Source organism: Rhincodon typus, chromosome 14, assembly GCF_021869965.1.
Source record: "Rhincodon typus isolate 14 chromosome 14, sRhiTyp1.1, whole genome shotgun sequence".
NCBI lineage: Eukaryota > Metazoa > Chordata > Chondrichthyes > Orectolobiformes > Rhincodontidae > Rhincodon > Rhincodon typus.
In genome coordinates, this window is record NC_063345.1 from 62,567,423 (window position 1) to 62,595,375 (window position 27,953).

At 43.4% G+C, this 27,953-nt stretch overlaps 1 protein-coding gene across 1 annotated transcript in view; it reads right to left on the minus strand.

Annotated features, from left to right (window-relative positions):
• Positions 1 to 27,953, minus strand: part of si:ch211-26b3.4 (connector enhancer of kinase suppressor of ras 2) — a 525,409-nt gene that overhangs the window by 202,450 nt on the left and 295,006 nt on the right. Inside the window, exons 8-9 of the mRNA XM_048604947.1 lie at positions 18,336 to 18,404; positions 4,517 to 4,663 (exon numbers count right to left, since the gene is read on the minus strand). Coding sequence (XP_048460904.1) covers positions 4,517 to 4,663; positions 18,336 to 18,404 — 216 coding nt within the window. The remainder of the gene's footprint in view (positions 1 to 4,516; positions 4,664 to 18,335; positions 18,405 to 27,953) is intronic.

Genomic DNA, 27,953 nt, shown 5'->3' on the forward strand with positions numbered 1-27,953 from the left:
ATCCAGCTCTACACCTTGTTATCTCAGATACTCCAGCATCTGCAGTTCCTACTATCTCTGAACCAATTTCACAAGGTTAGGTACTTCTTGAGGCTTCCATCAGGATATTATAACAAGTGTTGTGCAGTGACCTAACTCATGATAGCCAGCTGGTTGAGAAGAGGCGTCCCTTTGCAGATTTCCATTGATGGTATTCCTTCAATCTTCCAGAACATGCACAAACTAGTAAATTAGCCTGAAATATTTGAGCATCCTCTGTGACAGCATTGGAACTGTAAGAGGCAGTGGTTTGAGCGGCTTCTATGAGCAGACTAGTGCACTCTGAGGGAGAGTGGAGATTTGTACTGCCATTGTGTAGCTCCCAGCCTTGAACGACTATGTGTTCCCTTGAAATGCTGATACATGGAAAGAATCTTTGTCTCCTGAGACATGTAGAATCATCAGGTGAGTCTGAACTCTCTGCCACAAGATGAGATGTAAGTCTGGAACGATGCACACAGGTCAGCGCCTAGCACATCCCTACACATTGCATTTAATCTCAGTGGAGTCCACATTAACTTGGCTGCGGTCACTAAAGTCACATGACGTCTGAGGCTATCTGCGGCCAAGGAGAGGGTGTGAGATTGTAAAGAGATGATCAATGCCAACTTCTTTCTGAAGAGGCTGTTCATCTCTCACAGGGGTGTGACTTAACCAGGTCCCACAGCGAAAATTATACCACAGTGCCATTTTAACAAAACAGGTGAAAGTATAGCTACAAATTATTTACGATGACCCCCGATGACCGTGCTTGGCAGTGCCTGGAGAAACCGGAAGTGAACACGTTGGCACAGACTGGCATGCATGGGCACTCAGAGTGGTTGTGCAGATACACAGCATAGAGGGAGCACTATTTCACAATTCCCCATAAAAGAAGACCAATAAATGCAGTTACGTCTTTAATAAGGTTTAATTAAGAGCAGATTTGTGTGTACCAAGCCAGGAATCTCACTCGGCAGAACACTTGAACTGAACAGGGGAACATTGCTTCCTATGTACTTATTTTAAGCCTTCAACATGACAAAACATTGCAAAATGTTTCACAGGAGCGCTATCAAGTAACCATTTGGCTCTTAGTTACATAAGAACGTATTAGGCTGATGACTAAAAGCCTGATCAAAGGGGTGAGTTTTAACAAGTGCCTGAAAGGAGGGAAGGGAGGTCAAGAGGCAGAGAAATGTAGGAACGGAACTCAGAGTTAGCTAGGCAACGGAAAGGTTGATCACCAATGGTGGAGTTATTCAAATCAGGATTGCTTGAGATACTAGAATTTGAGGAGTCCAGACAGAGTCATTGAGTCATACAGCATGGAAACAGACTCTTTGGTTCAAGCAATCCACGCGAACCATAATCCCAAACTAAACTAGTCCCATCTGCCTGCACTTGGCCTATATCCCTCCAAACCTTTCCTATTCAGGTACTTATCCAAATGTCTTTTAAACGTTGTAACTGCACCCACTTCCACTACTCCCTCTGGAAGTTCATTCCACACATCAACCACTCTCTGTGTCAGAAAGCTTCCCAACATGTCTTTTTTAAATCTTTTTCCTTTCACCTTAAAAATATGCCTCCTAGCCTTGAAATTCCCCCACCCTGGAGAAAAAAACACATACCATTAACTCTATCTATACCCCTCATGATTTTAAAAACGTCTATAACATCACCCCTCAACCTCGTACGCTCCAGTGAATAAAGTCCCAGCTTATCCAGCATCTCCTTATAACTCCAACCCTCCATTTCTGGCAACATCCTGGTAAATCCCTACTGAATGCTCTCCAGCTTGATAATATCCTTCCTATAACAGGTCAACCAAATTGAGAAGTGCTGTAGCACCGGAAAATATTACTGAAAAGGGGATTACGGGGATTTGTAAACAAGGAGGCTTGAAATATCAATGTTTTGCTTCAAAGGGACCCAGTGTAAGGTCAGTGATCACAGCAGTGATGACCAAAATGATTGGGCATTAGCAAGCCCAACTTCAAGTTTTGGAGAAGATTTGTAGCTCGGGTTGTGGATGAGGTTGTAGGTTTGTTTGCTGGGCCGGTGGGTTTGGTTGCAGATGTTTCATCACCCTGCTAGGTAACATGGTCAGTGCACCTCCAGTGAAGTGTTGGTGTTCTGTTATTTACGCTTCGTCGACAACAAACACATTGAACTGAACCAGATATACAAACCACTGAGAAACAGAACCGGAAGTAATGCCAACCACCCCAGCAAACCAAGGCATATAAATAACATGTGGGACAGAATACCGGGGGTGCACTGACAAAGCTACCTAACAGAGTGACAAAACATCTGCAATCAAAGACACCGGCTCGGCGAGCAAGTTTACAAACTTCATACCCAATTTTGTTCCTCCCAGGCTTCCAATTGAAGTGAAACAACAATCTTTAAATATAAAAACCAAAAGAAATGCGGATGCTGTAAATCAGGAACAAAAACAAAGTTGCTGGAAAAGCTCAGCAGGTCTGGCAACATCTGTGAAGGAGAAAACAAGAGTTAACGTTTCGGGTCCGGTGACCCTTCCTCAGAACTTTAATCTTTAAATATAATCATAAAGTGCTGGAAATAGTCAGCCAGGGTCAATGGCATGTGGAGAGAGAGAGAGAGAGGGAGAAAGAAAGGGAGAAAAATATAGTCCAAACCATTACCGCTGCTTTTGTCCTTAATCCGTAACATTTTTTGTCTTTAATCACTCCCATCTTGTACTTTATCCTAGAGCTTCCCTTTTGTTCTTCCTTACACTCACCCTTTTCTATGGCATAAAACTCATCACACCTCCATTTTCCTCGAGTTCTGAAGAAAAGGTGTTTCCAACTCAAACCAGGAACTCAATTTCTCTCTCCACAGATACTGCCAGACTGACTGAATATTTCCAGAACTTCCTGCTTTTATTTCAACTTTGCAGCATCCTGAGTATCTTATTTTTGGCAGCATTCTTTAAATGCTTGCTTCTCAGAGGGAAATAAATGCGGCATCAATTTGATCTAGAGATAGCAAGAACTGTAGATGCTGGAGTCAGGGATAACACAGTGTGGAGCTGAAGGAACACAGCAGGCCAGGTAGCATCAGAGGAGCAGGAAAATTGACATTTCAGGTCGGGACCCTTCTTCAGAAATGGGAAGGAGGAGGGGAGCTCAGAAATAAATAGAGAGAGGAGGGGTGGGTCTGGGGAATGTAGGTGGAATGGTGATAGGTGCCGACCTGCACTCAACTGACCAATCCCCACCACTGCCTACCTGCACTCACCACACTCCCCGCTAGCCCCACCACTCCCAACATCTTTCCCTGCAACCACAGGAAGTGGTGGGTTTGACCTGCCCCTAAACCTCCCCCCTCACTTCAATCCAAGGAACCAAAAAAACCTTCCACATCAGGCAGAGGTTCACCTGCACATCCGCCAATGTGGTCTACTGCATCCACTGCTCCCATTGTGGCCTCCTCTACATCAGTGAGACAAAGCGGACGCTTGGACACCGCTTTGCAGAGCACCTGCGCTCTGTTCACAACAAATGACAACACCTTCCAGTCACAAACCACTTCAACTCCCCCTCCCACTCCCTGGGCAACATGTCCATCCTGGGCCTCCTCCAGTGTCACAATGACATCACCTGGAAATTGGAGGAGCAGCACCTCATATTCTGCCTTGGGAGCCTACAACCCAATGGTCTCAATGTGGACTTTACCAGTTTCAAAATCTCCCCACCGCGCCCCCCCCACCCCTCACCCTCATCCCATGACCAACCCTCCCTCTCAACCCCGCCTCCTTGACCTGACACAACCTGTCCATCTTCTCTCCCAGCTATCCGCTCCTCCCACCTCACTGACCAATCCCCACCACTGCCTATCTGCACTCACCTATGACCATTCCACCTACCTTCCCCAGCCCCACTCCTCCTCTATTTATTTCGGAGCTCCCTTCCCCATCCCCCATCAAATTGATGTAGTTACTATTTGGTCATTTAAATGTGCAGCTACTTGGTACCTAATGTACTTTATTAAGTTCTGGGATAATTGAGAGAGAGAGAGAGAGAGAGAGATTGGTTTGGATGCAGCAGTGGGGCTGTCCAAGTGCAGGACAGAGAGGTAATCCACAGGGTCAAGATTGGGGTTGAAAATTCAGTGATAATTATCATTAATCAAGACTGAATACAATTATTACACACATTATAATAGAATGATTGCCGATTCATTAAAAGACTGCAAAGAAACCAAGCTCCACATTTCCCCAGATGGAAAAGAAAGGGTAAAAATGGTGACCACTGATCTGCATTTTAAATGAAATTGAAAATCTGGCCTAAAAATAGCACTCACGCAGGCAAGCTTTGTAATTAGTTACCATGGTGCACTCAGCAACTCATTTATCCAACTGTGTTAAAAGTGAACTTTTCAGCGTTTTTATCGGACGCATTTGTCATGCTGACAGCACTTCAGTCTGAGGAGCATCAGGCTGCAACTTAATGAGAACTCAGTTTACCTGCAGGGCTAAAGGTTTCCATCTCACATTCTTCAGCAGTGCAGGAGCGGAAGTGAGTGTGTTCTGTGGTCGTTTTTTCAAAGTCAGTATCACCCCATTGGGATCCTCCCTGAGTGCGTTGACGAGGTTCTTCAGCTGCCAGCCCACCTGGAACCGAGAGCCCAGAGACAGAAAGATGCAAACAAGATATTTAACTTTCACATACATCGTACTGAACACAAGGATTGCTGGAAAAAGAGTCAGTTTTGCTCAAGTCAGTCCTCAGGACAACTCGTAAGGGCTACGATTCAAGGGGAATTTAGCATTGCATGAGAGGACAGTGCTGATTGGTTGGCAACTGGACTCTGATTGGTATAGCTGTTGCCTTGGGGAATGCTCCAATAAATGATGATTGACAGTTAACCACAGTAAGGCTTCTTGTGCCTTTTTGCAGCAATTAATTTCCTGAACCAACAAATTAAACCTGAATGGAATTGAAGAAGCATGTAACCAAATGAAGCAACCACTTGAATATATTTTACACTGGACTAACTGTAAATATGCAGAGAGGGTGAAGTGTCTGTCCCTATTATGTGAAACATGATGATTACACTTCAAGAAGACCATTTGGTTTATTTTAAATGAAAGGGATCCTGGGATGCCTCCATTGCTGTAGCTAAATGGTCCTCAACGCTTCTGGGAGATGTCTTCCTGTTAGTCGATTGAGAATTATGTCCCGTAGTTAGAGGGATCAGTCATAATTATACAGAAAGTGGACTGCAGCTTGAAGTAACTCAGTGGGGTGGAAAGAGCTTGTAGCCTGTGAACAGCGGCGCTATCCAACATACATTCTGAGCAACATCAGATTGTGTAAGGTAGTGTTACGAAGTTCATTCAAGCTTCTGTGTGAAGGACCACCTGAAGGAGACCTGGGAGTTACCTGTTCTGCTTATCAGGATTGAGAGATAAAAGTTAGGCGGTTCAACAGGAGAAGACAGGGTGGTGTTTCAGCCACGGTGACACAGATTAAGGAGGGTTGGCTGGCAAGAAGCATGGACTGCAGTTGCTGTTACAATTTTCTCTCATGCCATCTGATCACATAATGGCTTATGTGTGAATATGCACATTCCCTTTTCAAATTTGGGAAAAAATAAGTTCAAACAAGTTGAAATGATATTTTCAAGATAAGCTGTTACTGGAAATTCGATTAACTATAGATATTTATGTCATCATAATAAAACTTTTGTGCATTTGCCTTATCTACAGCATTGCCTATTGTTAACCTATATCACTAAAACACATGTGAATATACGGATAATGAAGGAACTTCTTCTCTTCCTTATACTAGATGATGAAGAAACAGGTTATTTTCCTTGAAATATGCAAACGTCAGGCCAACAAATCCAGAAGGCAACTATCAAATGCTATCAAGTAATCCAATCAAAGGAACAAGAATCAATTGAATGTCAGAAACAAGCCACTGGCATTCTAGAACGACCTGTACATGGTCATTTTTGACTGATAAAATCACAGTTAATAAGTCATTTTCACGACTAAAGTTTCCCTGCACATTTGACTGAACGCTTCTAAACCTACCTGATCACATCAGTCAAAACATGACGACCATGATCAACACATAAAAAAAAATTTAAAAAGAAAATCACATCCTTTGCCAAAAACATTTCGTCCACCTTTTAACTGCTGTGATATCTCTCCTTCTCCTACATATATAACACCAGTACTGGCCATCCCAGCCCAGTATGTTCTCATACCCCTGGAGCTTGGGCCTGGCTCAAGTTGGATGGTCACTTGTGGCCTAATGCAAAGAGTGAACAGATAGGTTCAGCAGATCAACTGAATGAGCTGAGGACTTCATCCATCTCCAGAGCAAGCCCCAATCACTCCACACCGACTTCTTCCCATTGTTATAATTGGTCCAATAATTCTACTCTTCCCCTTTGTTACTCCCTCCACTGCTCATTTACCAACCCACCCAAACTTCACAACGCCAAGACTGTTTCACTTTCCAGACATCGATCTCTGCATACTTTTCTCGGCCACATTTGGTCACAGCTCGAAAGACAAACATTTCAGCTTACCTTCCAACAGGCACAAGAGATCGTCAGAAACAAGGGGTGGGAATTTATATTCCATACCAAGTGCACTACCTTCCCTCTACCCTCTCTCCAACTACGCTGATGGAATTTGCTAGAAATTTGCTAGAGCTACTCAGGAGGGTGTAAACTAGTCTGGCAGTGGAAGGTGGGATCCAAAGCAATAGGGAGACAAAAATAAAAGTTGAGGACAGTACAAACATTAAGAGAGCAAGTTAAATACTAAAGGCAGTGTTGGTAATCCCAGTACTAGACGAGGCAATCAACAGCATGACAGAGTGTGGAGTTTGCACATTCTCCCCGTGTCTGCGTGGGTTTCCTCCGGGTGATCCGGTTTCCTCCCACAGTCCAAAGATGAGCAGGTTAGGTTAAATGGCCATGCTAAATTGCCCATAGTGTTCAGGGATGTGTAGATTAGGGGGATGGGTCTGGGTGGGATGCTCTGAGGGTCGGTGTGGACTTGTTGGGCTGAAGGGCCTGTTTCTACACTGTAGGGATTCTACGAAAGCAAGGGAAGTCTGGGCTAAAATGCATTTATTTTAATGCAAGAGGCCTGAAAGTTAAGGCAAATGAACTCAGGGTATGGATAGGAACATGGCTGAGGGAGGGATAGGACTAGCAGCCAAATGTCCGGGGTAGAGATGCCGTAGGAAGAATAGAAGGGGTGACAAGAGAGGAGGGGGAGTTACATTTTTGATTAGGGAGAACATCACAGCAGTACTGAGAGAAGACATTCTTCAAAGTTCGCTCACTGAGTCTGTATGAGTAGAACTGAGAAATAAAAAAGGAGGAAATCACTTTGATAGCATTGTGCTACAGGCCCCTGAATAGTCAGTGGGAGATTGAGGAGCAAATGTATAGAGACATCGCAGATAGCTGCAAGAATAATAGGTTGAAATAGTAGGGGATTTTTAACTTTCCTGCATCGACTGGGACTGCCAAAGTGTTAAGGGCTTGGATGGAGAGAAATTTGTTAAGTATGTTCAGGAAGAATTTCACATGCAGTATGTAGATGGCCCTACTAGAGAACAGGCAAAACTTGATCTCCTCTTGGGAAATAAGGCAGGGCAAGTGACGCAAGTGTTAGTAGGGAATCACTTTGGGGCCAGTGACCATAATTTCATTAGTTTTAAAATATTAATGGAAAAGGATAGATCTGGTCCACAAATTAAAATTCTAAATTTGGGCAAGGCTAATACTTATGGTCGTGGACAGGAACTTTCAAAAATTGATTGAGGGAGGCTGTGTGCAGGCAAAGAGATGTCTGGTAAGTGGGAGGCGTTCAAAAGTGAATGAATGAGTGGTCAGGAACAGCATATTCCTGTTTACGTGAAGGGTAAGACTGGCAGGTGTAGGGAACCCTGGACGACTAGAGTTGTTGAGGCCCTGGTCTTGAAAAAGGAGGCATATGACATGTATAGGTAGCGGGGATCAAGTGAATTCCTTGAAGAGTATTGAAGGTGTCAGAGTGCACTTGAGAGAAATCAATGGGACACAAGATGGCATTGGCAGATAAGGTAAAGGAGAATCCAAAGAGCTTCTACAAGTACACAAACAGCAAAGAAGTAAATAGGGAGAGAATAGGGCCTTTCACAGATCGACAAGGTCATCTACATGCAGAGCCACAAGAGAAGGGTGAGATTCTAAATGAACATTTCTCATCAGTATTTACTGTCGAGAAACGTATAGATGCTAGGGAACTTGGGGAAATAAATAGTGATGTCTTGGAGAGTGTCCACATTAAAGAGGAGGTGCTTTATGTCTTAAAACACATTAAGCTAGATAAATCCCCTGATGAAGTGTATCCCAGAACTTTATGGGAGGCTAGGGAGGAAATTGTGGGGCTCCTAATGGAGACATTTGTATCATTGATAGCCATGGGTGAAGTGCCTGAAGATTGGAGGGTGGCTAATGTTGTGCCATTATTTAAGGGAGACAGCAGGGAAATGCCTGGGAACTACAGACCAGTGAACCTTACATCCGTGGTGGGTAAGTTGTTAGAGGGAATTCTGAGAGATAGCATTTACAGGCATTTGAAGAAGTAAGGACTCATTTGAGATAGTCAGTAGGTTTTATGTGTGGGAAATCGTGCTTCACGAATTTGATTGAGTTTTTTGAAGGAGTGACCAAGAAAGTCGATGAGGGCAGTGCAGAAGACATGGAATTTAGCAAGGCTTTAGACAAAGTTCCGCATGGTAAGTTGTTGAGTAAGGTCAAATTTCACAGGGTCCATGGACAGCTAGTCAATTAGATATAAAATTGGCTTGATGGTAGAAGACAGAGGGTATGGTAGAGGGTTGTTTTTCAGACTGGAGGCCTATGAAAGTGATATGCCACAGGGATCGGTGCTGGGTCCACTGTTATTTGTTATTTATATAAATGATTTGGATGAGAAGTTAGAAGGTATGGTTAGTAAGTTTGCGGAGGACATGAAGTTTGGCGGTATAGTGGACAGTGAAGAGGGTTATCTGGGAATGCAGCAAGAACTTGATCAACTGGCTCAGTAGGCTGAAGAATGGCAGATGGAGTTAAATTTAGATAAATGCAAAATGTTGCATGTTGGTAAAGCAAACCAGGGTAGAACTTACGCAGCCAATAGCAGGGACCTGAGGAGTATTATAGAACAAAGAGATCTAGGGGTACAGGTACATAGCTCCTTGGAAGTGAAGTGACAGGCAGACAGGGTGGCAAAGGCGGCTTTCGGCATGCTAGCTTTCATCGGTCAGAGCACTGAGTAATATGAGTTGGGACGCCTTGTTGCAGCTGTGCAAGACACTGGTGAGGCCATTTTTGGAGTATTGTGTCTGGTTGCCCTACTATAGAAAGATATTATTAAACTTGAAAGAGTGCAAAGAAGATTTATTAGGGTGCTAACTGGACTGGAAGGTTCGTGTTATAAGGAGAGGTTGATGAGGCTGGGATTCTTTTTCCTGGCACATAGGAAACTGAGGGGTCACCTTATAGAGGTCTATAAGATCATGAGAGGCATAGATAAGGTAGATAGCCAAAAACATTTCCCCACGGTACGGGAATCTAAAACTAGAGGACAGAGGTTTAAGGTGAGGGGGAAGAGAAACAGAAGGGTCCAGGGGGGCAAATTTTTTCACACTGAGTGTCTGGAATGGGCTGCCAGAGGTAGTGGTGGAAGCAAGTACAAAATTCTGTCATTTAAGCAACATTTAGACAGGTACATGGATGGGATAGATGTGGAGGGATATGGACTAAATGCAGGCAAATTGGACTGGTTTAAATCGTGAAGATTGGGCAGCATGGGCAAGTTGGGCCGAAAGGTCTGTTTTCGTGCTGCAGACCTCTCTACGACTGTGATGATATTGTGTCATCAATTTGAGGTCATCCCCAACTGACAGAAGGTGAGCTAACATGGGAGAATTGCTTTTTTGCCATTTTGAAGTTATTCTGTAACAAGTTATTAAGTTTTTTAACAATCCAGTTTTCTGTAATATTTCATTGTTGGCTGCATTTTTTGGGTGTTAGGTACAATAAAGTTTGGATGTCTTTAACGTTGACTATGACAAAGTGGCACAAGTGCAGAGGAATAGTCTCACCTCCGGGTCTATGGCTGATTGTACCAGTGGATTCTGCTGAGGTAGGTGGCAGCATCATTTAAAATCTTTATTTCACCTTAAAACATCAACTAAAGACAGATTCGAGGGGCTAGAGGCTCTTACAATTCTACCTGTGACTCATTTCCTGTTCGTAGCATTAGTCCTCTATCACATGATGTCCTGGATTACGGTGCAGATTGGTCACGTAATGATTTCATTTTGCTGATTGGTCTCCATCCAGCTGGACAACCACTAATCACACTTGAATGGATAAGCTCAGATAGCTGAGATAGGAGCAAGTGGGCCCCTCAGCTTCCATTCTGCTGCTCTCATCCCATGGTAAAAGCAAAATTCAAACCACAAATCCACTCATAAAATGTGAGAAACTGGCAAAAAGGAGAACTAAAGGTACTGTTAGGACCCAGACTGCAGAAGTGCACTTCACTCTAGTCACACAACTCCATGGTGCAAACTCCACACAAGACAGTCGCCCGAGGCTGGAATCAAACCCAGGTCCCTGGTGCTGTGAGGCAGCAGTGCTAACCACTGAGCCACTGTACCATTTTGTCAGAAGTCATGTCACAAATATAAAACCCAGTCTGGTGCATGACCAGCAGACTTGGAATTCCCACGGAAAAGTAAGTGTCCTCCCTTGTCCGGCTATCTTGCTGTCAGGTACAGGGGACAATCATCATCATGACTGAGGTCAGCTGGCACAGTAGAGCGTACGGGCAATGAAACTGGGACCCACTTGCTCCAAGTGATTCAGAACCACGCTGGGACAACAACAGACCCCATGCCCCTAACCCCGACCTCTCCCATAGAAGCTCTTTCTGCTCACTTATTGCAAGAAAACCCTGAAATTTAACACACACATCTATCAATGTAAATGAGAAACACTACTGTAGACTGGTAGGGAATCCCACTGATCTTTGAGGCATGCCAGACTTGTAAATGGAGAGATTCACTGCACCAGCAATCCATTCAGTATTGGCTCCCGGCAGAGGAAGCTTTCTGAGTCGGACAATTATCCTTTAAATAATAGCTCTGCATCGCTAATGTAAGCGACATCTGATAGATATCCATCAGCAACTTGGGGAGTCTGGGAGTGAGAAAATCTATTTGGGACGCACAGTTATGCCTGATTATAAGCACTCTCACAATTTAAAAAAACACGATTTCACTCATCCAGTTATTCTAATTTTGGAAAATGCTTCCGCGTTTAATCTCTGTGCAGGGTTTCTCAACACATCGAAGTTCATCAATTGTGTAAAAGTCCACAGCAGCCAACGATTCACATCCCATTTCACAGAGAAAGGTATAGCGTGGCAATGGAGTCCACTGTTCAGAAAGAATCATTGATTTACGGCCTGTCAATTCACCACAGGCCGTGGAATCCTCCACGTGTAAAATTACAAAGCAATCTCCCTCTGCTTTGTCAGTGTGTCACAGGTTCTTTACCGAGATAGTGGAATGCAAATGTGTTGAAGAGCTGTTCCTGCCCACTGTCTTTTACTGTCGGTTCTCTCCAAAGCAAGGTTAGATCATAGATCACAGAATCCCTACAGTGTGGAAACAGGCCCTTCGGCCCAACAAGTCCACACCGACGCTCACAGCACCCCACCCAGACCCATCCCCCTATAACCCACGTAATCGACACATTGCTGAATACTATGGGTAATTTAGCACAGCCAATCCACCTAACCTGCACATCTTTGGATTGTGGGAGGAAACCCACGCAGACAGGGGGAGAATGTGCAAACTCCACACAGACAGTCGCCCGAGGGTGGAATCGAACCTGGGTCCCTGGCGCTGTGAGGCAGCAGTGCTAATCACTGAGCCACCGTGCCGCCCCTAAAGTTAATGCATGAACATTTATTTCAGCTCAGTCTCCGAATCAACAAGGATGAACACTCATAGAATATGCGTTCCCTGACTGGTGCTGTTAATCCAGTCCAATCAGGGATCCCTGGCTGACAGATAAAAGCAGGAATGTCAGAGGTTCTGTTCCCTCTGAGAGCTGGCTCTGAAGGAGCAGGACCAGTATCAAGCACTATGTACGTGTAAATGAAGGGTGGCTTGGTACTGGGATACGAGCCTCTGTGGACTTATTTCAGTTGTAAAGCTCAAAATACTGAACTGTCACATCAATGTGATTACATAGCTTGAGGTCTTCTATCCTCCAAGCCATAGATTTGGTGGTAGGATATTGGGAGAATCCCTGTGGAAATGATGCCCTATGATATTTATCAGTACTGGATAGGAAGCGAATGGAGAGGGCAGATCAGGGTCGCACTGCAACAAGGACACTGCAGGTAGTTACAAGAGGTCCCTTGCCTAGAGGAGCAAGGGGTGGTTGGACTTGAGACTCTGCAGAACTGGAGCAAGAGTCCTGGAGCTTGGCAGCAATGTAATGGCGATTGGACACTATTTTACTTTGGCAGCACTGGCAAGATGCTTGGATCGCAGACTCATGACAGAAAATGGGACTTACGTTCAGGCTGAGGAGCTCTGAATGGTTGCTTGCCTCAACGGTAAATTTCTGCTTAGTGTCGTCAGTGATGGGGTGTGTAATGGTGGAGCTCGCAGGGGCTGGAATGCTGAGGAAATGGAGTCGAGGTTCACTCCAATTGTCGTAGCATTGCTTTGAAACTATGAGATTTCTCCAAAGTTAAGAACATAGAACATAGAACAGTACAGCACAGTACAGGCCCTTCGGCCCAAAGATGTTGTGCCGAACTTTTACCCTAATCCTAAGGTCTATCTAACCTCTACCCCTACCTTATACTATCATCCATATTAAGTTTGGTTTATGCCTAATACTTAGATATGCATTTCTGCACGCATTTCATTCAGTCTGTCTCTCACTGTCTCCGTCGTCTTCACGAGGCTGATTTAAATGGGTTGGCATGATCCTTGCATTGCCACCCCAGCTAAAAAGTTGTGGGGAGCTAGTCTAGATGAAGAATAGCTTCCCAGTGACCACTTAACAGCTGGAAGTGTGCGTTAAGCCTCTCAGCCTTCAGTTGTACGAATTCAGACTACCAGTACAGACAGTGCTGGTATTTCGTTTGTGTTCAGTGCTGAATTGCACTGAAAGTGTTTAGGGATGCTGATGGCCACCAACTGGCAGGATCCAAGAAAGTGTTGCGGGGAGGGGAATAGGAACCCTTCCTATTCATCTACTCATCCTTTTAAATTTTGTAATTGTACCAGGCTCCACCACTTACTCTGGCAGCTCATTCCATACAAGCACCACCCCCTGCGTGAAAAAGTTGCCCCTTAGGTTCCTTTTGAATCTTTCCCCTCTCGCCTTAAACCTATACCCTCTAGTTTTGGACTCCCCTACCCTGAGGAAAGGACCTTGTCTTTTCACCCTATCCATGCCCCTCATGATCTTATAAACCTTTACAAGGTCACCCCTCAGCCTCTGACGCTCCAGGGAAAATACCTGGAGTTTTCTGGATTTTGCTCTTAAGAACTGCACAACAGGCTTAACCCTGAGTATCTCAAAGAGACAGTTTAATTTCACGCACCAGTCACATTGAAAAAAAAATTGGCAATAGCGTCTCAAATGTGGACTTTGTCTGCAAAGTCAAATCCACTGAGAATTAGATTGATTTTACACAAATAAACCCGTCTTAATATATAACATATAAAGAAGCTAAGATCCTATCCACTTGGGAATGCAGTCAAACTCAGGCAGAAAGGTGAAAAACTGCAATGTATACAGTGTCACAGGATTGAACAATGTAAGTGCACCTGAAATATTAAACAAAACCATCATGAATTAACATTCAGTCGTCAATGTGAAAAGACAGGAATTAAAATGAGCCAAGAAACTGAGAGCTGTGCTGTAGCAGTTTCATCCGAGAGACAGCAGAATATTATTAGCGTATCTTAGAAAGCATGTAGTAGTGTTGGATAGTAATTCTATGAATACTTATTAGACTAGACTAAATACCCTTGGTCTACAACAACTATCCTACCCATCAGAATCTCAACATTCATTTCAAACAGTAAGACGGTTTTACTTAATATCAGATTTTAAGCTGACCTTAAGTGTAAGGAAATATTTTCCATTTAGACATTAACAGGGGAATTTTATTTAATGTAGCCTATATTTTAAAATAGAAATTACTAAAATGTTGCAAAAGTAGACTAAAAAGATAGGTAGAATTGTGGAGCATTCAAATATCCTCAAGACGGACAAGGGCCGAAGCTGATCAGTACAGAGGTCTGATGTTTTAGATACTTCCTTATGATTTTGTCTACATCAACTTGCCTGGATGTGGAGGTGTCGGTGTTGGACTGGGCTGGGCTGGACCAAGTCAGAAGTCACACGACACCAGATTATAGGCTGCTCCTTTGTCAGTGAAGTGGTAATTAAAAGTGTCAAAAGATAAGTATAAATAGTGTGAGTGGAGTGTCGACAGGCGAATAACAAGTCTTTGCATGTGATCAAAAGCATCAAACAGTGTGAGTAAAGTGTCAACAGCTGAATGGATGACCTGCAATCCGTTTAATTAAGGCATAATTGCAAACAACCAAAAATAACATGGTGCTAGAGATAAACCAAATGGCTGCAATAATGTGATAGGTATAAGGGTCACATGATGACGGTCGAACCAAAGTGACAAGTAATCTAAAACTGTACAAGCTAATTAAGGTAGAGAGACAACAAGTTATCAAGTTGACAGTGTCAAAACCAAACAGTAAGGAAGATTTAACATAGAACAGTTTGGGGGGGGGTTACATGTCGCGCCACTTCACGTGATGAAGGAGCAGCGCCCCGAAAACTTGTGATTTCAAATAAACCTGTTGGACTATAACCTGGTGTCGTGTGACTTCTGACTTTACTTAGCTGGTAAAGTCCACTGGTGAATCTTGAACTGAATGATTTGTCACAGCAGTGCACAGGATGTTAAAATGAGCTATGTAAGTGTGGGGGAGGATTATTTATAGATCAGCTTCAAGAAGAACATCAGGGTTTTTTTTCTATCTGAAGGATATTGGTAAACTTGTTAGGTTTTTAAAACAACCTCGCAGGTTTCACAGTTAAGACGCCATTAGCTCAGCATCTCAGTGCCTTCAGGCCTGCTAGCCTAACAGAGACATCCAATAGGTGATGGATTTCAGATCTCAACAATGAAATGTTTTTGAAGAGGAGCGCACAGTGCCCTTCAAGACAATTTGGAGAACACTTTCTGCATTCATGAACCTAGGGAGCTGAATCTGATGAAAAGAAGCTGCAATGATGAGGCTCATTTGCCTCGTGAAACTCTCAGGTATCATTGAACAAATTTTAACCCAAACTCTCAATTCCATGAATGGAGGCAGTTAAATGATATAGCTGACTTCAAGGGGGAGCTTTCAGAAGTCAAGTTCAGGAAAAGTCGCATTTTCTTGGTTCAGCGAACGTAACAAGTTTGAAGAACTTTCAGAGAAGTGTGAAGAGGGTTGAAGTTTGGAATTTCGAATGGATTGTGATTCAATAGTTACACATGAGGTTGTTGACTTGCCTGGTGAGCTTGGCTTGTTTTACTTCAGACATTTCATCACCATGCTGGGTGACATCATCAGTAGAACCTCCAATGAAGCTTCATCGGAGGCTCCACTGATGATGTCACCCAGCATGGTAACAAAACGTCTGAACGAGAACAAGCCAGCACAGCGAGCAGGTCAATACCCTCATCCACAAATAGTTAAATAGTTACACACTAACAGAGGGATAGGGATGAAGTGTGAACTCCAGGATCTCAGTTTGCAGCATGGAACTACTGCAGGAATGTGTTCTTGAAAATAACTTGCAACACCTCTGCTATTTCTGTACATTTTTTTAAAATATGCATTCATGGGATGTGGGCATCACTGACTTGGCCAGCATTTACCACCCATCTCTAATTGCCCAAAGGGCAGTTAAGGGCCAACCATTTTGTTGTGGGTCTGGAGTCACATGTAGGCCAGACCAGGTAAAGATGACAGTTTTACTTTCCTTAAAGGACATTAGTGACCAGATGGGTTTTCCTGACAATCAGCAATAGTTTCATGACATCATTAGATTCTTATTTCTATTACTGAACTAAAATTCAATATGCAATCCCTAGTAGTGGTATTGGCCACTGGGAATACTTGACAATGGAATTACCTCATTAATCTAACAGGACAAATACATGCAAAGTGCTCAGTAGAAATAAAGACAGGCCTGTCAATACACCAAATATTACAGACTACTCATACAAACTGTACACTAGTTAGAGGAATTGGTGCCAACACAGGTGTTACATTGTTATACATATCCGTGAAACTAAGGTAGTTATATGTCTTTATATTAGCATTATAGTCTCCAACAAGAGTAAAGCAAGCTACTGCTTATTATGTTGTAATGGAAATTTGCTAAGAGAAATTGCAGTTCTCAAAACTTCCATTTGAACAAATCAAATTTGGCAGTTTCCACAGTCTGTCGAGTAAACTTGTTCTGTAGATTGATCAGTTTTCTCACTGAAATATTGTCTACAGATAAATTTCACTGTGCTATACTGAGGTAAAATGAGCATACTTTTGGGTCTAACGTGAGGCTTGTACGACTAAAGAGATCCCCGGACATGCTACTGGAGTTTCAACTTGGATCATGGAAATCAAACCAGTTCTCTGTGTCTTCATGGCAAAAGATGTTCCATTTATTGCTCAACAGCAGATCTCTAGACCTCGTTTCTGTGGCTGTGTTGCTTGGCTAAAGCAGTCTGTTTCGGTCACACAAACTGGATGTGTGGATGATGGACTCCCATTATTCAATGAAAGCAGGCATCAGCACAAACCACCTCTGTTTCAGACAGCAGAATGCACTAGGTGTGTTCCAGGTACCTCCTTGCTAAACCGTACAAAGCTGAAATGATCTGTTGTTTCCATGCGAAACTTATACATATTTTTATGATCAATGTCCAAAATTCATCCCCTCTCTCACGTTTGCGCACAATATAGCTTGGGATAATTTGCTAGCTTCGTTGTTTAAAAACATCTGATCCTAAGTGCATCCTTCTGAGCTTGGCTTAAGATTGTTAGAATTGGGCACAAAAGCCACGCACTGGTCAACCAGACTGCAAACGAAATGGAGCAAATTCCGAAATTTATCTGTAGACAATATTTCAATGAGAAAACTGATCAATCTACAGAACAAGTTTACTCGACAGAATGTGGAAACAGCCGCATTTGATTTATTCAAATGGAAATTAGATAGCTTTCTTCCAGAAAATATCATTTTGAGAGATGAGCCGAATTTTCACTTAACTACAATCTAACTGTCCAGTGGTTTTAAAAGTGCTTGGCATTGTTTATACAACTGGTTTTAAGAGTTTGTTTAGTTTTTGGAATGTTACAGGCTATTCAACAACTTGCAATTTTTATATCACGGCCTTTGAGTTCTGCTCATAAAGTAGATAATGAGTACAGGTGGTAGGAGGGCTGAGGGGCTTTGCAAGGTATGGGGGTCGAGTAAAGGAGATGGGTAAAGTGGTCAGTAGTTTCATGTACATATACATAGAAGTCTTTTAACCTGCCCATTTTGGAAACAGCTTCCTTCCGCCCCTAGGCTTGGAAGATCCCATTTGTCAGAAGTCTCGAGACACAGGTAGGATTGTAACTGTGCCATCATTCCTGTCAGCTGACTCCTGCCTCTGACATGGAAATCCAAGTATATGAATAATTTGAGACAGAACATGTGGTAATTGAGGCATTCTTGGGGGGAATAAAGTGATTTTGGACCAAAGTTTCCAAAGTTCCGGGTGGGTTTTCTCTTGCAACATTTCTGGATCTGCTGTGGGATAATTGTTGGAGAATGATTGCTGTGTGTAGTCAACAATTGCATTATGATTGTACAATGTGTCTATCAGGACAGTAGAAGGCAAATTAGATGAACCCTAGATATTTTATTTCTGGCAATTCTTATGTAACGAGATCCATCCTGAGGGCTCTTAAGGTATACCTAATGCAGTGCAAAATCTCAGTCTTAAATCTGGTATTGCTATGGAAGGGAGTTAACAAAATTATAAAAGGGACAGTAACCACTGTTCTCCTCATAAATTAACTCATGAAAATTCAAGGGAAAAGAAACTTCAACCACCAATGAAAGCACTGTTCCTTTTTGAAGTTTAAACCACTTACCACAGTTTGATGGTTGACCTGAATCACTTCATCGCCTGCATGAATCTTCTTGCACTGGTCTGCAGGGGACTGTGTGCAGAGAAAGGAATCATATCAGAGATTTGAGAGCATAATTTAAAATAAAACTCATCGTGGGTGCACTCCTTGTTAAGATTCGAGCAATAACCGTGAAGTTCTGAAGCACAAAGAAACAGATGTCAAAATGTTACGAACGGATATGCTTAACATGTGAGGGGAACTCAATCAAAGTACAGCCTTATTACACATGCACTTAGAAGTTGGCTTCTAAAAAGCAACCTGACAATTGTTCACATTATCCATCGGAACTTCAGGTCTTGTGTCACAGTTAGCAAATTAAGTCCTAAAACTCCAAACCCTGCAACTGTCGAAGCCCTAAGGTACACAATGCATAATTGCCAAACCAAGAATATTAAATGGATAATATGTAGGTTACTGCTTGCAGTGTGGAGGACTATGGATCATAGAAGTGACCCTGCCATCCTGCATTTATCTTCAACTTGCGTTTCACTTTTCATACACTTACGCTTCAGGAATAATCTCTCAACATCATGCCTGCAAGTAACTACACGACTAAATATCATTGCGTTTATGTGAAGCAAGTGACAGCATAATGACAGTAAAAACAACAGAAAATGCTGGGAATACTCAGCCATGGAGGGAGAAGCAGAATTAATGGTGGATTTTTGCCTTGTTGTGATGACTCAGGAACCCTTGATAAATGGCAGCCTGGTCTCACTAAGGGATTCCCGATCCCATTTCGGTGAGTTTCCAATTTTCAGGGTGTGAGCCAATTGGGATCATCAACCTGTGCTCCTGGCCTGGCAGGCTCCATTGAGGAGATAATCCTCATCCTCTGCAGTTCTCCTGCAGTCAGGCGCACTTTTTAACGAGGTGTAGTGCATGTCAACTCAGAGGTGTTGTGAATCATAGTCTGTGTTTGGGAATCTTTTGCATGAGGGGTCAAGGGGGTGAGGGTGGCTGAGAGGAGCAGCCTGCCATGGGAGATATGAGGATCCATAGGAGGCGGGCAGGGACATAGACTGGAATGGGGCAAATGAGGAGTCATGGAGGCTAGGATGCATGAGATGTTTGTGGAGTTGGTGGGGCGAGTGAGAGAGATGAGGACGGCATTTCTGTCACGGTGACAATGTCCCCTAGCGCAGAGGGAGCCTGTTCCGTGGCCATTCTCTCCTGAGGCAGGGTCAGTGACTGCCTCCGTAGATTCTCCCATGCCGCCTGCTGCCTCCATCCTCAATCACTGTAATGAAAATCCCACTGTCCAGGATGGAAATCCAGGCCAAAGGGATTCCAGTAAAGAGCTTTTCCTCAGCTCTGAAGAATGTAACACTGAAAGGAAAGAAGCAAGCGCCCTTTTCTATTTGTTCATTGGATGTAAGTGTCTCTGCCAGGGGCAGCATTTATTGCCCAGTTCTAAATGCCCTTGAGAAGTTGGGGTTGAGACTATCTGGTCTGCTTCTAGGAAGGGAGTCCCTGGATTTTGTTTCTGTGTCATTGAAGGAACAGTGATATAAATACAAGTCTGAATGACTTGTGCCTTGGAGGGAAACATTCTCCCATGTGTCTGTTGGTCTTGACCTTCTACATGGTAGAGATGCTGAGTTTGAAAGGTACTTCCCAAGCAGCATAGGCAAGTTGCTGCAATGGTTTCATGCAGATGGTACACAGGGGGAGGCAATGGCCCAGTGGTATTATCGCTGGACTGTTAATCCAGAGACCCAGATAATGTTCTGTGGAACTGTGTTCGAACCCTGCCACGGCAGATGGTGGAATTTGAATTCAATAAGAGTTAATGATGACCACGAATCCATTGCCGATTGTCGGAAAAAACCATTTGATTCACTAATGCCCTTTAGGAAAGGAAACTGCCATCCTTACCTGGTCTGGCCTACATGTGACTCCAGACCCACAGCGATGTGGTTGACTTATAATTGCTGTCTGGGCAATGAACGCTGACTAGCCCTCATCCTGTGATTGAATTAAAAAAAACACTGCTGCCACTGTGTGTCAATGGTGGAGGAAGTGGATGTTTAAGGAGGTGAATTGGGCTGCTTTGCACTGGATGGTATTGAGCTTCTTTGATGTAATTGGAACTACACTTTTCCAGGCAGCAAACTAATTGTATCTTGTAGGTGCTTAGGGCAGTCAGGAGATTAGTTGGTTATCTGGTTGGTTGTTCTCGTCACAATGTATATGGTTGGTCCAGTTCAATGCTAACCCCCAGTACGTTAGAATCACAGAATCCCTACAGTGTGGAAGCAGGCCATTTGGTCCATCGGGTCCACACTGACCCTCTGAAGAGCATCTCACCCAGATCCAGCCCCCACCGCCTGTCTCTTTAACCCTGCATATCCCTAGGCTAATCTAGCTAGCCTGCACATCCCTGGACACTATGGGCAATTTAGCACAGACACCCCATCTAACCTGCACGTCTTTGGACTGTGGGAGGAAACCAGAGCACTCAGAGGAAACACAGGCAGACACGGGAGAACGGGGAAACTCAACACAGAAAGTTGCCTGACTGGAATTGAACCAGGGTCCCTGGTGCTGTGAGGCAACAGTGCTAACCACTGAGCCACCGTGCTGTCCAGTGATTGTTGATGATTCAGCGATGGTACATATCACTGATTGTCAAGGGGAGATAGTTCCATTTACTCATGTGGGGGATAGCTGGATATAAACCGGGTATATTCTTTTCTTTTCACAGCCATACATGTAAAATGATGGAATCATACCAGGCAACAGGATAACACTGAGCCCATCCTGTTGGTGTCAGCTCCTGAAGGAGCAATCCAACCAGTCCCACTACCCTGCGCTTTCCCATGGGCTGCAATGCTTTCTGTTGCCAGTAGAATTCCAATTTCCTGGCAGAATTGAGTTTGATTTCATCATTCTTTTAGATGGTGTATAGCAGATTGTATTCTCCTCTCCTAAGAATAAATCCCCTCGATTGGAGGATGCTGGAGTTGGAGGGTTTGAGCTTCAGGGAGATGTTGAATAGGCTGAGGTTTCTTTCCCTGGAGCGTCGAAGGCTGACGGGGTGACCTTATAGAGGTTTATAAAATCATGAGGGGCATGGATAGGGTAAATAGACAAGGTCTTTTCCCCAGGATAGGGGAGTCCAAAACTAGACGGCATAGATTTAAGGTGACAGGGAAAAGATTTAAAAGGGACCTAAGGGGCAACATTTTCACGCAGAGGGTGGTGCATGTATGGAACGAGCTGCCAGATGAAGTGGTGGAGACTGGTACAATTGCAACATTTAAAAGACACCTGGATGGGTACATGAACAGGAAGGGTTTAGAGGGATAAGGGCCAAATGCTGGCTAATGGGGCTCAATCAGTTCAGGATATCTAGTCGGCATGGATGAGTTAGACCAAACGGTCTGTTTTCATGCTATACAACTCTACGACTCCTCTCTGCTTCATTTATGAACGATCTTAAATTTTGTGCCCTGTCGTTACTGAGCCACCTGCCAGTAGAAATCATTTCTCCGTAAAAATCCCATCGGAATACCTTTCTTCAACCTTCTATGTTCGAAAGAGAACAATTCCAGTTCAATGCTTATTTCCAACGATAAAATATCACACCCATTCCCATCCTTCACACAGTGAATTTGTGCTTTTTGCTGAGACTGCTGCCATTGTAACTTTCCCCAAAGCCAACCCCCTCCCCGTTCCAACGACCAATAATTAGATCATAACCGCATTAATACTTGAAGACGGTTGAGACCAGGCTTTCTGATCCACTCCAGCCTTGATGTGCAAGGCCTCACTCAAATTCGTCTGCTCACCATGTTAGCGACAAGGCAAAATCCCAAACCACATCTTCCAGCTTGGAATTAGCCGAAAGGAAAGCAATACTTTCCGTGATGTTTATTTTCCCCCCAGTCTCCCAGAATGGATTCGGTAGAATCTGGAAGTTCCCAGTACTCAAGACCCAGCAAACATTCCAGGCACAAGTCACTGACATTCGACGAAATAATCACAACATTGAGTGGAAGAAACCGCTTGCATGCTTTTTAAACATTCAACAACTAATATTTTGGAAGTGTGTATTGATTTTTTTTAAAGAATTGAGTAATTAATGTCCTGTTGCATTAGAAGTTTTATTGCTAACTGAGTATACTTAACCGTGATAACAAGAAAATGGAATTATACTGTTCTCATTAGCCCAACTAATGAAGTCCTCATTAGTAAAGTCTAAATCGTAGGAGTCATCAAGCAGGGTCACTACCTGTGAGCCAGAAGGATCAGGTCTGAACTGCTCCAGATGTGTGCATTGACATTTAATATAATTTAGAAGTGTCATACACCAGAGGTAGCGTATGGCAGGGAAAAATTTTCCAGTCCCTTGAAGTTTGCAGGGTAGGTAGCAGGAAGGGCAAATAAATGGGTGGGTTAGCACCAGAGAGATACTCATCTCCTTCCCGCCACATCAGGGATTAAAATCTGGGCTGGAAAGCCCATGGCCAACCTTCCCGTCCCACCACTAATTAAGGCCGTTGGGTGTTCAATTAATAACCATTCTGGAGCTTTAACCATCCGTTGGCCCGAAACACTTTGTTCCCAGTTGGCAAGAGTAACAGCAGCCTTCGCAGGTGAGAAAAATGGGGTATCAACCTAGGGGCAATCGGGGAACCTGGATGCTGGGCAGGGGTTGGGGTGTGAAAAGCACCACCCTTACCCATACCCCCAATCACCTTCTACCTGTGACCTCCGCTCCAACCATGTGATTCCACTACTTCCCTATCTTCTTGTCGGTCATGGTGTAACCAACAGCCTGGGCCTAGCACAGGTCACAGAGGCTGCTGGTCCCTCATTGGCAAGCACCCTCGGTTAGTGCGGTATGCTTCTGTCCCGGGATCTGACCAGCCGAATAGTCCACTGGGTCATCAATTAAGTGGGCCCTTAACATTAGGAGGTCGAGTGGGGAGAGCTTTCAGCCCGTCATGCCTGTGCTAATTAGCGAAGGCTGACCCACTCTAATGCCACCCTCTTGCAAAAGGCCAGTAGCCCTGCAGGTTAATATTCGTCAAGGAGACATCCAATCACTTTTTAAACAATCTCCGTTTGTGTCTCTAAGTTTGCAGGGAGTACATTCCAGCTTCTTACTGTCCCAACTCTGGCTGAGAAAATGTTGCCGCAGCTCCTCTCCAATCCTTCTGATTACTTTAAATTTATATCTCCCCATGTTGTTTGACCACTGTGCTAAGGGAATAGGTTGTCCTTTAACATTTTATACATTACAATTCAGCCATTCAGCCATCTCTGTTCTAAGGGGACAACCCTAGCCTTTCCAATTTTTCCACATTGTCAAATGTTTCCAGCACTGACCACATTCCTACAAATCTCCAGAGACTCCCTCTGCAGTGCAATCATATCCTCCTGTAGAGTGGACAGTATTCCAGCTGTTGTCTAACTAGAGTTGTTTACAGTTCTGTAATAACCTGCCCACTCTTATATATTATGCCTTGACAAATGAAGGAAAGCATTCTATATGCCATCTTATTGATCTGCCCTTCTATTTTCTATTTTTAGTGATCTGTGGATATACACTCCAAGGTCACTCCACCCTACTCAGTATCCTCCCACTTCTCATGTCTTTCTTTACCCTGTGCTACATTCCAAACACCTCACACTTTTCTGGATTGATTTCCATTTTGCACTTCTCTACCCAACCGCCCAGATAAGCTATATCTTCTCATCGTCCAAAACGTCTCCTCACTGTCCACCACCCAACCAATTTTTGCACTTTCTGCAAACTTCCTCATTGTGCCCCCTACATTTGAGTCTAAATCATTAATATAAACAAAAAGAAGCAAGGGACCAGGGACTGATCTTGGGGAATCCTCCTGGTGACACTCTTCTCGTTGCAAACCCACATATCAACTAACAGCCTGTACTTCGAACATAGAACATAGAACATTACAGCCTTCGGCCCTCGATGTTGCGCCGACCTGTGAAACTAATCTGAAGCCCATCTAACCTAAACTATTCCTTTATCATCCATATGTTTATCCAATGACCATTTAAACGCCCTTAAAGTTGGCGAGTCTACTACTTTTGCAGGCAGGGCATTTCACGCCCTTACTACTCTCTGAGTAAAGAACCTACCTCTGACATCTGTCCTATATCTATCACCCCTCAATTTAAAGCTATGTCTCCTCGTGCTAGCCATCACCATCCGAGGAAAAAGGCTCCCACTGTCCACCCTATCTAAACCTCTGATCATCTTGTATGTCTCTATCAAGTCACCTCTTAACCTTCTTCTCTCTAACGAAAACAGCCTCAAGTCCCTCAGCCTTTCCTCATAAGACCTTCCCTCCATACCAAGCAACGTCCTGGTAAACCTCCTCTGCACCCTTTCCAATGCTTCCACATCCTTCCTATAATGCGGTGACCAGAACTGTACGCAATACTCCAAGTGTGGCCGCACCAGAGTTTTGTACAGCTGCAACATGACTTCATGGCTCTGAAACTCAATCCCTCTACCAATAAAACCTAATATACTGTACGCCTTCTTAACAACGCTATCAACCTGGGTGGCAACTTTCAGTGATCTACGCACATGGACACCGAGATCTCTCTGCTCATCCACACTACCAAGAATCTTACCATTAGCCCAGTTCACTGTATTTCTGTTACTCCTTCCAAAGTGAATCACCTCACAATTTTGCATCCAATTTGCCACTCTCCCTTTGATCACAGCTTACGGAGTACTGCTCCTTCATCAGGTAAGTCAATTTACCTGACGAAAGAGCAAAATTCCCAAAGCTTGTGATTTCAAATAAGCCAGTTGGACTATAACCTGGTGTTGTGCGACTTCTTTATTTGTACATCCCAGTCCAACGATGGCACCTCCACATCATGTCTTGTTTAATCAGGTTGCTATGTGGAAAGCTTCACTATCTCCATTTAGACACATCTGGCACTGCCATCATCAACTTCTTATGACCTCAAGAAATTCAAAGTAAAATGCCTTGAAAACACGTAGACAAGCCATTGCTAAAGTTTTCAAGCACTATTTAAAACTAGATTGCCTTTCACTCTTCACTGCTGCTGGACTTCTAAAACAGATCGAGAGATTTCTGGGACACTTTGTCAAGGCTCCACCAACACTTTATCAACATTTAGTAAGGAAATTCTCTTGAGGATGTCACCTAAAAGCAGTGAATGTGCTGCCGTGTATCTTAAGGGACACTGCAAAGGAGCTAGTGTAAAATAGGGATTGTATGGCTGTTGGTATCTTGCTCAGGGTCCCATTTGACAAGGGGAATGAGGAAGACATGAGGCTTGGTAGATTAACTCCCGTTACTACAGGAGAAATGGACAGGAGGGTGAGGAGAGCAAGAACAAATCTGCAGTGCCACATAACCCATGATCTCTACACCTCTAACTCAGTCACCTTGAAGTACGTTGACCAGTGTTCTGCACATCACTAAGCAAAGTGAGTACACGCAGGATGTGTATATATAGCTTGCTGACAGTTTCTTTTAATCAGCATTGAGTGTTAAACCAGCAGTTGGCTGCTCAGTACGTCTGGACAAGGTAAAATTGTGGAGATCTGTCATTAAGATCAAGATTACGTGTAAAAACCATAATGTCAAAAAGTGTTGTCTCATCAGTACACCAAACATTTAGTGTCTGCTTTCACGCTTTTCCCAATGAGTCTGGGAAAACAGGAAACAAAACGTTTACATTTTCACCCAGGCCAATCAATCGAAATAACAATACATCATTGAGTCATACTTTGCCGTTTATAAATATAAAACTCTCCTGATAAACAGAAATATTTCGCTCCAAGAGGCTTGCAGACATTGGATGAGGAATTTGCAGCTCAGAAAGGTATATAAAGATTGTGGACATTACTCTGAAATGGGCTTTTTCACCAACATACTGAACAGGCACATCTGAAATAAGTTGATTGATGAGGACAAGGTTAAGCAAATGTTTTCTTTGTGTTTGGTCTTCACAAAACGTCACTGGCAAATATAGCATCCTGCACTCGGACAGCTTTGTTACTTGTGGTGCTATTGATCCAGAGTATACCTGTGCCCCCTGTTATCATCACGATTCATTCCAAATGGTAGGGTGGTGAATCGTCAGCTGAGGGAGGACAGTAAGTTATCATCAGCTGGAGATTTACTCATCCACATTTGACACAATTCCATGAGGGATTCAAGATAAATGTTCAGGGCTCCCAAGTTTGCTCCATCATGACTATATGTTATTGTGCTGCTGACAGCACAATGCAACATTAATAGACGTTGGCTGGTTGGTGATGGTGTTGAATAACTGTTTCAAGTTGTCACTCGGCTAGTCTGTGGGGCAGCTCTCCCAAGTTTGGCAAACGCCCAAAGGTGTCAGAAAGGAGGACAATATAAGGTGGACTAGGCTGGGTGTTACTTTGTCAACTAAGATTGATGCTGGCTGGCTCCTCAGTGTCATTCTTATCGTCACTTTTTGAGTTTTAGTACGACTGAGCTATTTCCAAATTAACCTTACTGCTGTGGCTCTGAAGTCACATTTAGGCCAGAGTAGGCAAAGATGGCAGATCTCCTTTTTTAGAGGACCTGAGTGAACGAGTTGGGTTTTCATAAGCATCTCATAGCTTCATATTGACTAATACTAACGCCCTAATGCCCTTTCATCAACTAAATTCAAATTCACAAATTGCCAAGGTATGCTTTGAACCTTTGTCTCCAAACTATTAGTCCTCGACCTTGGATTTTTAGTCCACCAACATTACTGCCATGTTACTGTGATTAGTCCCACAGTTTCCTTTCCCCTCCTTCAAGACTGTGCAAGTCCTTTTCAAAATGATATCCAATTCCTTTTTGAACGTTATTCTTAAATCCATTTCTAGTGCGCTTCCTGATGCTGCATTCTACATCATAACAACTTGTTGCCTAACAACATGAATCTTTATGTTTGCTCTGATTTCTTTGACAATATTTTGTTTATCTGGTTACCAACCTTCTTGCCAGTGGAAAGGTTTCTCTACATCAAAACTCCTCAGACTATTGGAAATCTCTATTAAATCTTTCCTTAACCTTGTGCACAAGCGGTAATTCTAACCTTAGTTTCACATGCCCAAATTTAGTTAATGATACAATTAGCGGCTCATTAAGTCACCCATATCTGTTTTATTGGTTCGCCTAAAAATAAGATCCACATTCACTTGTTTCAAGTGAAGCAGAATTTCCCCTGCATTCATTATCCTCTAAATGTGAATATCAATGTTCAATGATCCAGCAGCTGTTTCAGGGAGGCTGTAGAGTTGTAGATTGTACTTGTAGATGTATGTTTGACATACATGACAACCAGAGCATCATAAAGCAAATGCAATGCATTCTATCTATACTTAACATGGATTTTGTTTCAAATCTGTTGGAATTGAGAAAAGCAAGGGAGAATCCCTCAGTTACGTTGTATAGAAACTTGGAAATTGGATCAGGAGTAGGCCATTCGGCCCTTTCAGCCTGCTCCGCCATTCAATATGACCATGGTTGATCATCCTACTCAATACCCTTGAATCCCTTTTGCCTGAAGAATTATATCTATATCCTTCTTGAA